The sequence below is a fragment of the Lynx rufus genome, unplaced genomic scaffold, assembly GCF_022079265.1.
Source record: "Lynx rufus isolate CCGP_SWC_20201006 ecotype Redwood Valley unplaced genomic scaffold, mLynRuf1.p SCAF_17, whole genome shotgun sequence".
NCBI lineage: Eukaryota > Metazoa > Chordata > Mammalia > Carnivora > Felidae > Lynx > Lynx rufus.
In genome coordinates, this window is record NW_025814831.1 from 46921950 (window position 1) to 46933836 (window position 11887).

An 11887-nucleotide genomic window follows, 5' to 3' on the forward strand; every position below is an offset into this window, starting at 1 on the left:
ATAGGAGTCTAAACAACGTATGTCAGGTGGCTTAATTAGAAACTCCTGGACTGTGAGTTTCACACACTCATGGGTGGGCCAATGGCCATTTTAGTATTTAGGCTTTGGTCTCATGAGATAATAGCAGTTATCCAAAAGCATTTGAGTGAAAACACACACACACACACACACACACACACACACACACACACAGACACACACACACTTTCTCATGCCTTAAAATAAAGCCTTGCATTTTTTTAGAGTCTTCTTTTTTTTTAAGTTTATTTATTTACTTAGAGAGAGAGAGAGGGAGAGGGGGAGAGAGAGAGAAATCTAAGCAGGCTGCTCACTGCCAGAGAGAGACCTATTGTGGGGTTTGAGCTCACTAACTATGAGATCATGACCTGAGCTGAAGTCAGATGCTTAACCTACTGAGCCACAGAGGCACCCCAAAGCCCTGCTTTTAAACACAGCATATCATGTTGTTTTTGAGTTTAAATATTAGGGAACACATTTCATTGATGATTAAAACAATGCTAAACAGGGGCGCCTGGGTGGCTTAGTTGGTTAAGCATCTGACTCTTGGTTTTGGCTCAGGTCATGGTCTTATGGTTCTTGAGTTCGAACCCCACTTAGGGCTCTGCGCTGACAGTGCAGAACCTGCTTGGGAATCTCTCTCTCTCTTTCTGCCCACCCCTTGCTTGTGTTCTGTCTCTCAAAATAGATAAAGTTAAAACATAATTTAAGGGGCACCTGGGTGGCTCAGTCAGTTAAGCGTCTGACTTCGGCTCAGGTCATGATCTCACACTCTGAGTTTGAGCCCCACGTCGGGCTCTGTGCTGACAGTTCAGAGCCTGGAGCCTGCTTCGGATTCTGTGTCTCCCTCTCTCTCTGCCCCTCTCTCACTCACACTCTGTCTCTCAAAAATGAATAAATGTTAAAAATTAAAAAAAAATAATTTAAAACAATACTAAACACTACTAATTATTTGAGGGGGTGTGGTGAACATTTGCTCTGTCCTTCCTCTAGGCAGTGTGCTAAAGGAGCCTAATGCCCCCGGATGGACACTAGGTAACTCTTCAATGGAATTTGAATTTTGTTATTGTTTATGGGTGTGATTCTGATTATGCTGGAAGCTGGAGGTATATTGTCAGCCATCTTTCAGGGTGGTAGTATTGCCCTGCCCTGTTTAATCAGAGCTTCTTAGAAGAAGTGGGCTCAGGAGTGATTTAAAATGAAAGAAGATGGATGTTTAACGAATTTCAATAAAAAAGTTCAATCATTTTTAAATTGAGAGTGGGTATGGAAACTGAGACCCATGGGAATTAAAGGAAGTGCTCAAAGCCATACAGATTGTTTTGTTGTTTGGGGCATTATGGGGCTAACAGACCTCACAGGCCTAACTTGGAAAAGATGGCAGGACATCTTGGCCCTGCCCTCATCGCTGTTCCCCTGATTTCGTGCAATTCCACTTGGTCATCTGTGTTCCACATAGGAAGTCGTGCCTGTTTTCTGAATATTGAAGGTACAGTGTAAATGTAAAGTTTTATAGTGAGGTACACAGGACCAATACCTGTTTAAGTAAAGATCTAAATATTTTGCTGAGACAGCGAAGTTAGTACGGATCCCAGGGTAAAAAAAAATCCAGGACAGGAAATGCTCAGTCCTCCAGCACTGCCTGGCTACCTGGAGCTCTGGGCTGTGACCCTCAGCCCCGCCCTGCAGTATTAGCTCAGGACTCCAGAGCAGAGGCTGTGATTTACTGCAGGGCTGTGGGCAAGTTCCTGGAACCTGGCTGTCCTTCCCCTTCCGCGTTCGTACACCAGAGGGATGCTGCTGCTGTCTCCCGCACTGCTTCATCAGAGACACTGTGTGAAAGTAGGCTCCTGTTTGGGAAGGTTTTAGAGCACACATTCCACCTCCCTGCTAATACAATTACTAACACTTTCTCGTAGGACAGGGCCAACTCTTCACCCTTTTTCTTCCTTTAAAAACAGAACAAAGGGTATCTTTTCTTGTCTCCCTGTGGCCAAAAAGGCTTTAGTGGTTGTTACCTCCTCAGAAGGTCAGTTTGCTGAGGTTAACAGTATTCCTAGGCACACCACAAATAAACAACAATAACAACAAAAATTACTGCTGTGGTGGTTCTTAAGTTACAATAAGCAGACTTTTCTAACTGTAAAAACATGGCCCCAGCCTGTCTCCACACCACCTCTGTCCTCAAAAGTGCTAGGCCTGGGGTCGCAGAGGGGAAACCAGACTGTTTATTGGGGCCATCTTGTTTTGGTCATCGCCAAGGCTTTCCACAAGAAGCATTTAAAAAAATGTTTTGGAAGTAAGGTGACCTTTCAATAGCCAAAGAAGTACCTCTTAGCGCGCACAGTTCTGCGCACAGCCTGTTTCTCAGTTTGGAAATCCTTTAACAGTTTATGGAAGGCCACTCTTTAAGCCAATCCAACAGCTCCTTTTTCCATAACCTGATTTTAGAGGTGTTTCATTATCTCTAATTACTCGGGGTAAATGGTGATTACTCAGTGTTTTAATCATCAGTTTGGGCTGCAGTTACTCTAAACTCGGGGAAGCCCAGACTCCCATGGGTATTTTTGGAAGGAACGGCGACTAGTCGGTGCATGCTTTCTAGTACCTCTGCACGTGGTCCCCAGGTGAGCCCCGGCCGCTTCCCCGGGCTGGAGGCAGCACCGTCCGGGCCGGGGCAGCAGCTGTGGGCTCCGGCGCAGCCCGGGCTTCCGGGACCCGGGCCTGCGAGGCGAGGCCCGGCGGCTGGATGGGAGGATGTGGGCGGGGCTCCCATCTCAGAAAGGGAGGCGAGCGAGGGCGGAGGGAAGAAGGGAGGGGCTGCCGGGGAAGAGGAGGAGGAAGGAAAGAAAGAAAGGGAGCGAGGGAAAGAGGGGGAAGGAGAAGATGCACGAGGGCAGAGGAGGAGGGAGGGAGGGAAGGAGAGCGGAGCCCTGTCCGGAAGCTAGGTGAGTGTGGCACCCGAGCCGAGGGACGAGAGCCTGAGACGCTGCGGCCGCTCGGGGCTGAGTAGCTCGCCTCTCTCCCTGATGGGATTCCCGTCCGCGCCGTCTCGAGCCTGCAGCGCCCCAGTCCTCGGTCCTTGCCCAGGTTCACTGCAGCCGTTCAGAGGTCCCCGGGAGCTGCTGCTGGCAAGCCCGCTACTGAAGGGACCTATGGTGAGCAAGGCTACCTGGCGAGGGGAGCCGGGCAGAGGGGGCCGGGGAGCATCCTTGGGGGGAACGGCGGGGGGGCTCAACCTGTGGCCACCGCTAAAGGTGGCCTATTTTTTCTCCAACCGTGGTGCTAGAGGTAGGGATGCTGGCGCTGAAAGGCACTTCCACGTCTTCTGCTGTCTCTACCCAGGCCACTTTCTCCGTCCGGCGGCCCCGGGCCATTTCCACCTTTGATAGGTTCGGAGCAGAAGGGAAGGGAAAAAGAGGAGCCTCTAGTTGCGGGTCGCTGGGAAAGACTGCGGGGTCCTGAGACGAACGCGTTGCGAGGGCACTGGCGTTTGCGATCCCCGGACGGGAAGGGCCGGGAGAGAAAGGAGTGTCGGCTCCGAGGTCCTGAGAGTGTGAGAGGGCCGAGGGACCGCGAGGTGGAGAAAGAACACCTAACCAGGGCTGGTTCTCTCGCGGGGAGCGCGGTCCTGCAGCCTCCGGATCTTGCGCGCCGCCAGAGGGGCTGCGTCGAGGGGAGTGTCACCCGACCCGGCCCCCAGCCGGCGGGAGCCCCTGAGAGCACGCGATATGCCGCTGCACGACGTGCCTGCTGCACAAGCTATTTTCATGAACTTGCAGCCTCCAAGGAACCTCTCCCCTATCGTTTCCTGGTGTAGGGTCTGTAGGGACCATGGTCAGGATGCCTCGCGCTCCGGGCACGCGTCTTCCTGCGGTGTCGTGGCCCATGGGGAGTCGCTGGCGAGACGCGCTACGGACCCAGGCTCTTGCTGGTCCTCCTTGCCCAGAGCCGACTGGCAAGAGCCCTGGGATTCCTGGGTCCTTGTGGACCCCTCCCTGCGGGAGTCGGGCCCGACGCTTCCGACGCTTCCTGGGCACCGCTTAGGTGGATGGACTGTGAAGATCGCAGTTTGTGGGCTGAAAGCTTTGTGAGACGTTAAGCTCCCCCACCCCCTCCGCAAACGTAGACTTAGTAAACTGAGGCCACCTCTGGGCCAACTTCGGCGTCGGAAGAAGACTCGGGCGGGGAAGTAAAGGACAATCGTCACGAGTTGCATCCCTGCCTCCCCCCACTCCCAAGAAAAAGTTCTGGAGACGAATATCCTTTTCGACGTTTATCTTTTTATTTCAAAAAATGAGGGGGGCGGATTGGGGGAGGAAAACGTGATTAGAGACGAATCCTACGGAATCTGAAATTGAAACGCAACCCGCTCTTGGTCCAGCCTCCGGGTTTTAGCGCCGCGCGCTCCCGCCGCCGCCCTGGGAGATTCCTTGGGGCAGAGGATTGTCCGGGGATCCCGGGCGCCCGCCCCTTCCACCGGCCCTTCGCCCCGCGGGGACTTGCTCTTCCCCGTCTGCTTTTCCCATTTCTACAGCTCCTCCCACGGGGCTTTTTTTTTTTTTTTTTTTTTTTTTAGGGTTCCCGGCGTCTCAAATAACCCGTTTGCTCTCCCAGCCCTTTCGCAGTCAGACCCTGCGGTGGCACGGGAGCAGGAAAACCGGAGAGCCGCTCAAGAAGCGGCGCGGCGCTCCCGGGGCGCCGACCGTCGCGCAGCGGCGCCCGCGGCCTCCACACCCTGGCCGGCGGTGCCGGGCGGCGCCGGGCAGCCCGGGCTCGGAGGGAGGGCTAAGAGCTTGATTCCTTACTCTTCTCAAAGGCTTCCCGCGAGTGCCCCCGAGAAGGAAACCAAGTTTGAGGGAGAGAGGCGGGCAAGTTGAGCTTCCCGTCTCTGAAACGACTGGAGGCTGGAACTGGGAAGAGCCGCAGGGAAGGGAGGCCGGGTGCAGTGGCCACGGGAGCGGGAGTCCGGGGCTCGGGACCCGGCGCGGGCCGGGGCCGACGCAGACTCGCGCGGGACAGATTTTCGAAAAGGCCCCAGTGCAGAACGACCCACGCCTGCAGCATCTCCCGTTAGGCAGGACATCCCGGTAGTTCCTCGAGCTGTGGGTTGGTAGAATTCTTGAAGAAATATTTGCTGCGACTCTGCAGCTGGTGCAAAGGAGGAAGGGGGTGGGGGAAGGAAGTGGCGGGGGGGGGGAGGAGTGGTGGTTTCAAAAATAAGACAATCTGGAGAGAGAGAGAGGGAGAGACGCAGACACAGAGGTCGAGCGGAGGCCGAAATCTGTTCACGGTTTTCTCGACTCCTTGGAACGCAGCGGGATTTCGTTTCTGCGCTGGGTCGGGAGTTGTAAAACCTCAGCGACATTAAGACCTGAAACTTGTGATGCGCTCTTTCCGCGGCGACGTCTCCTTTTGAGTCCTCCCCTCCGCCTTGAATGGCCCGCCGACCGCTTTCTTTGGGGATTTGCTTTGCTCGGAGAGGACCCCCCCGGCCGACGCGGTGCGGAGGTTCTCCGAAATGGGAGCGCAGAAAATAGCCCCACGGCCGCTCCCTCCCCACTTTCCCACACCGATCTCCGCCCAACACCTCCCCCTCCGGCCCGGTGCGTGACAGGGGTGGCAGCTTTGGGCTAGGAGCTCCAGCACCAGCCTGGCTCCTCTGAGCACTCGCAGGCGTTCGCCTGGGGGTGACCGGCTGTCGCTGGAAGAAATATCTGGCCTCGCGGAGACCCCGGGGAGGAAGTGGCGGGGTGCGTGCGCGCGCGCCCGTTTGTGTGTCCCGAAGCGCTTTCCTTTTTAAGTGCCCCTCGGTTGGTGAGGCTTTGAGCTGCCGGGACGCCGCCCCCGCTCCCGGCCCCACTTGAGCCGAGTTCGCGCCAAGAGGCGCAGCCCGTATCCTCCGGCTTCAGGTCGGGGGCGAGGGCCCGGCCCGCTGCACCGAAAGCCGCAGGTAGAAGCGAGGACCTCGCTCCTCCGCGTACTGCTCCCGGGGACCGGCCGGGGGCTGCTCCGAGCGCCGCCCGGAGCTCCTCCCGGACCGCAGGCGGCTCTGGCGGCCGGCGCGGGGGTTGGCCTCTCCTCGAGGGGGCGGGGCCGCGGGGGGAGGGCGCGCGGGCCCTTTCGCCGCCCGCTGCGGGAAGGGCGGGCTCCTCCGTGCGCGGGGCGGGCCCTCTGCGTTCACGTGACTCAGAGGGGCTGGAAGAAAAACAGAGTCTGTCTGCGCCAGAGTCTCATTATATTCAAATATTCATTTTAGGAGCCATTCCGTAGTGCCATCCAGAGCAACGCACTGCCGCAGCTCCTCTGAGCCTTTCCAGCAAGTTTGTTCAAGATTGGCTGTCAAGAATCATGGACTGTTATTATATGCCTTGTTTTCTGTCAGTGAGTAGACACCTCTTCCTTCCCCCCTCCTGGGATTTCACTCTGCCCTCCCCACCCCTGCTCGCCTTGTGTCCCTCCCGTCGGACCTTTTTTCCAGAGTTCACACTCCGCTTTCGGGCAGCGCTGTCGCTTTCTTCTTGGCCGGGCAGCCGCGGGGCTCTGAGCGTACCGGTTTTGTTTAAAGTGCTGCTTGCTCCCACTCGCGCTCTCAGATCGGGTGCGTTGCAAGAAAGGGGAGCAAGAGGGGGCTAAAGAGATGAAAGGTCCTCAGCCCCGGGTTGTACCTTCTGGGCAACCACACACACACACACACACACACACACACGCACGCACACTTAACTGGGGAGCACCTAGTGCCCCCGTGCATGTTCCCAGCTGCTTGTCAAAAGTCACAGAGGTCTCTCTCGGAATCATCCCACTCCCCCGCCCCCCTGCTTTCCTGGGAGTGAGTAGCGGGCGCGATCAGATGCTTTTTGCTGGGCATTTCAAACTCATCAGCCACAGTAAAATAAACCGTCAAGTCACTGGGTCAGCTCCCAGACCACGACCTCGGCCTCAGCCTCTGGACCCTGCCGCCCAGTGTCTTCGCCCACCCTCCCGCTCCGAACCAGCTGGAAGTTGTGGAAGGAAGGCGGAGGAAGAAGGAGGGGGGGGGTGTGGAGGAAGAGGGAGCGAGGCTGAAGGTCTGAAGTGGAGAGCAGTGGCATTATAGTTCTCCCTCCCCCACCCTTTCTTACCCCCTCAATGTTAACTGTTTATCCTTGAAGAAACCAAGCTGAGATCATGGCTCAGATAGCAGTTGGGACAAAAAAAGATTAACAGGATGGAGGCTATCTGATTTGGGGTTATTTGACTGTAAACAAGTTAGACCGAGTAATTACAGGGCAATTCCTACTTTCAGGCCGTGCATGGCTGCAGCTGCTGATGGTGGGGGTGTGTGAGGGAGAAGACACAAACTTGATCTTTCTGACCTGTTTTACATTTGACCCTCCATCGCTAGCCTTATATGCATATGCAGAGACATCTCTATTTCTCCAGTTATCGGTGTTTATTTATTCTTTAACCTTCCACCTCCTCCCCCTCCCCAGAGACACCATGATTCCTGGTAACCGAATGCTGATGGTCGTTTTATTATGCCAAGTCCTGCTAGGAGGCTCGAGCCATGCTAGTTTGATACCTGAGACGGGGAAGAAAAAAGTCGCCGAGATTCAGGGCCACGCGGGAGGACGCCGCTCAGGGCAGAGCCATGAGCTCCTGCGGGACTTCGAGGCTACACTTCTGCAGATGTTCGGGCTGCGCCGCCGGCCGCAGCCTAGCAAGAGCGCCGTCATCCCAGATTACATGCGGGATCTTTACCGGCTCCAGTCTGGGGAGGAGGAGGAGGAAGAGCAGACCCACAGCGTCGGGCTGGAGTACCCTGAGCGCCCCGCCAGTAGGGCCAACACCGTGAGAAGCTTCCACCACGAAGGTCAGTCCCTGAGGAGAGTCTGGCGGTGGCGAGGTGGGGGGGGGGGGGGGTAGGGGGGCGCTAGTAGGGCTGGTTGGTGGGACAGTGGAAGCCCTGGGGGACAAGAGTTCAGGTTACATCAAAGCCCCAAATCCTGGAGGCCGGGAACAGAGCTGCTTACCTCCAAGAGCTGTGGCTGAATTTATTTTTTAGAGACAGAGGGGAGGGGTTTCGGGGGCAAGGGAATGACACCACTCAGACGTGGGCTAGACCCCGCGGTGTGTTTTTGCTATATCAAAGTCTTTTCTGCCAGGTTTTCTGCCCGTTTTTTTCAAAGCACCTACTGAATTTAATATTACAGCTGTGTGTTTGTCAGGTTTATTCAATAGGGGCCTTGTAATCCGATCTGAATGTTTCCTAGCGGATGTTTCTTTTCCAAAGTAAATCTGAGTTATTAATCCACCAGCATCATTACTGTGTTGGAATTTATTTTCCCCTCTGTAACATGATCAACAAGGCATGCTCTGTGTTTCCAAGATCGCTGGGGAAATGTTTAGTAACATACTCGAAAGTGGAAGAAGAGGGAGAGGGTAGTTGTGTGCCTGTTTCCTCCCGCCTCTGCTCTGTTGGCCCCCCTTTTTCTTTATAACCACTTGTAAAGAAAACTGTGTACACAAAGCCAAGAGAGCTTTAAAAGGGGAGTCTGATGGTGGTGGAGTAAAGAGTTGACACATGGAAATTATTAGACATATAAAGGAGGTTGGGAGATCCTTTCTGTCTTTGGTGCTCGCTGCATGCTAGCTAAGTTTTGCTGGTTTGCTAGCTGCCCATGTATCTGCTCCTTCAAATGAAAAGGTATGCTTCTTTCTCCAAATAGGCTTCCACTATGGAAGCAGAATTCACCACTCATCACCCACTGCTTCTTGACTGAAGCTATTTCTTGACTTTTTTAACTCTCAAAAAAGTTAATGTGCTTTTTTTTTTTTTTCCTTTTCCCTTTTTTCTTTTCCTCCTCAACGGTGCCTAGAACATTTGGAGAACATCCCAGGGACCAGCGAAAACTCTGCTTTTCGTTTCCTCTTTAACCTCAGCAGCATCCCAGAGAACGAGGTGGTCTCTTCTGCAGAGCTTCGACTCTTCCGGGAGCAGGTGAACCAGGGCCCCGATTGGGAACAGGGCTTTCACCGAATAAACATTTATGAGGTTATGAAGCCCCCGGCAGAAGTGGTGCCTGGGCACCTCATCACACGACTACTGGACACGAGACTGGTCCACCACAATGTGACACGGTGGGAAACTTTTGATGTGAGCCCTGCGGTCCTTCGCTGGACCCGGGAGAAACAGCCGAACTATGGGCTGGCCATTGAGGTGACTCACCTCCATCAGACACGGACCCACCAGGGCCAGCATGTCAGGATTAGCCGATCGTTACCTCAAGGGAGTGGGGATTGGGCCCAGCTCCGGCCCCTCCTGGTCACTTTTGGCCATGATGGCCGAGGACATGCCTTGACCCGACGCCAGAGGGCCAAACGTAGCCCCAAGCATCACCCACAGCGGGCCCGGAAGAAGAATAAGAACTGTCGTCGCCACTCGCTCTACGTGGACTTCAGCGATGTGGGCTGGAACGATTGGATTGTGGCCCCACCAGGCTACCAGGCCTTCTACTGCCACGGGGACTGCCCCTTTCCACTGGCCGACCACCTCAATTCCACCAACCATGCCATTGTGCAGACCCTGGTCAACTCTGTCAACTCCAGTATCCCCAAAGCCTGTTGTGTTCCCACTGAATTGAGCGCCATCTCCATGCTGTACCTGGATGAGTATGACAAGGTGGTACTGAAAAATTATCAAGAGATGGTAGTAGAGGGATGTGGGTGCCGCTGACGTCAGGCAGTCTTCGGGGACACACAAGTTCCCATCCACTCACCCACACACTACACAGACTGCTTCTTTATAGCTGGACTTTTATCTTTAAAAAGAAAAAAAAAAAAAGGAAAAAAAAAAAACCTAAACATTCACCTTGACCTTATTTATGACTTTACGTGCAAATGTTTTGACCATATTGATCATATATTTTGACAAAATATATTTATAACTACATATTAAAAGAAAAAATAAAATGAGTCATTATTTTAAAGGTAAACTGTTCCTTTTCTCTTTAATCCGTTCTCTTTTCCTTCTGCCCCATCTCTTTTGAAAGAGATTTATGTGCCACCCCCGCCCCCCTCCAACCCCCCTGTTAAGGAGGGGCTGGGGGCAGGATGGAAGTCAGAGGGTGGTAACTAGAGGTGGTGAAGTTGGAGGGACAGGAAGTAAACTGATGGTAGAGAGATGGTAATTGCCAGGATGAATTGTTTTCCATTTCTATTTAATGTTAACAAGGACGCAGCATCCTCTCCCATCTGGATGACACATGCCTTGGAGAAACAGTGGGATGAAAGGAGTAGGCCAGATTAAAGACTCAGATTTGGGCTCCTTGTACATCTTCTGTTTTTGCTCACCTGTGAGAGGTGCGTCCCAGCTGAGTGTGATGGATAGAGTCTCAACTCTAAGGAATGATTCCCACTGCAGTTTTATGATAGCTAGGGTGTTTCCATTTATTATAGGCACCGATGATGTATTTTCAAACCAAAACTAATTTGTACATTCACATATTAATGTGTATGTGTGTGTGCGCGTTTGTTTTGAAAGGCTTTGGGGTGGGGTGGGGGGGGTGAAGTGGGTTTTATTGAATAGAACAAAAAATGTGCCTTACCTTTGAAAAGTTTGGTGACCAGTATTTTAATATACCACAATGGTGGAATCCTCCAATGTCTCTTGGCTTTTGCCCCCTGTCCTTCTATTCCCCACATGAAGGCCTAAAATTCTAACAGATTGGGCTTGGGTGGCAAAGGGATCAGATACTGAGGGGTCAAAACTGCTAAGTAGGCATTGTGAACACATTCTCCCATATGCAACATGAAGTCCAGTTCCAGCTCCCTTACCTCTCGGTGCTGTCTGCTCGCCCTTCTAGAGCTGGGCAGAGAGTAATGCATCTAGTGGATGTGCTCGCCCTTCTAGAGCGGGGCAGAGAGTAATGCATCTAATAATGCATCTTCAAGGAGAAAGCTCAATTTTTGGCCAAAGGGAAAAAGGAAAACGCTAATGTGTGTGAGTCCCCCTCAGTTAAGGGATGCCTAGAACTACATGGATATAGAAGCTAAGAGGATCGGAGGAAGAGACCCTGGCTTTTTCTTACTTGCCACCAGCAACTAAATGAAGCCCTGGAATTTTAGCCTGCGTAGGTTCATTTCTTATGTGTGTACTTTTCCCTGGGAAGGTTTGGGGCAAAAGCTTTGTCTTTATAGTCTGTGTAAGGTGGGCTGATAGGAGTGCGTTTCTCCCTTGTGAAGGTGTAGACACCAGTGGCGGTGGTGGTGGGGGGGAGGGCACCCCTGCATTCATGTACACAACTTTTCCCAGTGCTCTTGGAGGTGGGGTGGGTGAAGCAGGATTCATTTTTGTTTTTAATTACCGAAGCCCTACAATCCTCCAAAAGGAGCAGCTTAGTGGAAACCAATAAAAATAGAAGTGGAGCGGCTGCCAAAGCCCCAGCTCCCCGGAGAGCGCAGGTGGAGAGAGGAGATCAGAGCCCCAGGCAAAGGCAGCAAGACTCCAAGGTTCCTCCAAAAACTCCCTGCAAAGAGGGATATGTGCCTCCCTCCTCCAGCCCCCCAGGTCGCTGCCCCTTTGATTAATGGTATAGAGGTCAAATAAATCATTTAGGGGAAGCCCATTATGGGTTCCCCTCAGGCGGCCTCGTTTTGTTTCACCAGATTTCCAGCAACTTTCTGAAATGTCCGTGTCATTGGAAAGGAACCCGCAGATCTCTAGCACTTGGACAAATTATCAGAGGGCGAATCCTGAGCCTGGTGGCAGCCAGGCTCAGGTCACTTTCTAGCAACCACCCTGCCCCCCAACCCCCCCCCCCCCTTCTACTGGCTTATTTTCAGGAATGGATAATGTTGTTTATTTGTTCAGCCAAATATTTGGTCTGGG

At 53.3% G+C, this 11887-nt stretch overlaps 1 protein-coding gene across 2 annotated transcripts; it reads left to right on the forward strand.

Annotated features, from left to right (window-relative positions):
* Positions 1 to 2971: 2971 nt before the first annotated feature.
* Positions 2972 to 9967, forward strand: BMP4 (bone morphogenetic protein 4). Of its 2 annotated transcripts, XM_047079827.1 has the most exons (4): positions 2972 to 3176; positions 6278 to 6402; positions 7491 to 7870; positions 8877 to 9967. In XM_047079827.1, the coding sequence occupies exons 3-4, from the start codon at positions 7498 to 7500 to the stop codon at positions 9731 to 9733; spliced, it is 1230 nt and encodes a 409-aa protein (XP_046935783.1). In that variant the 5' UTR covers positions 2972 to 3176; positions 6278 to 6402; positions 7491 to 7497; the 3' UTR covers positions 9734 to 9967. The 2 variants fall into 2 exon arrangements, with proteins under 2 accessions (XP_046935783.1, XP_046935784.1); XM_047079828.1 differs by lacking the exon at positions 2972 to 3176 and having other exon boundaries at positions 6232 to 6402.
* The last annotated feature ends 1920 nt before the right edge of the window (positions 9968 to 11887 follow it).

Coding starts and splice junctions, on each gene's coding strand:
- BMP4 (XM_047079827.1), top strand. CDS start 7,498: ATGATTCCTGGTAACCGAATGCTGATGGTCGTTTTATTATGCCAAGTC. Junction 7,871..8,876: donor GAGAAGCTTCCACCACGAAG/GTCAGTCCCTGA, acceptor AACGGTGCCTAG/AACATTTGGAGAACATCCCA.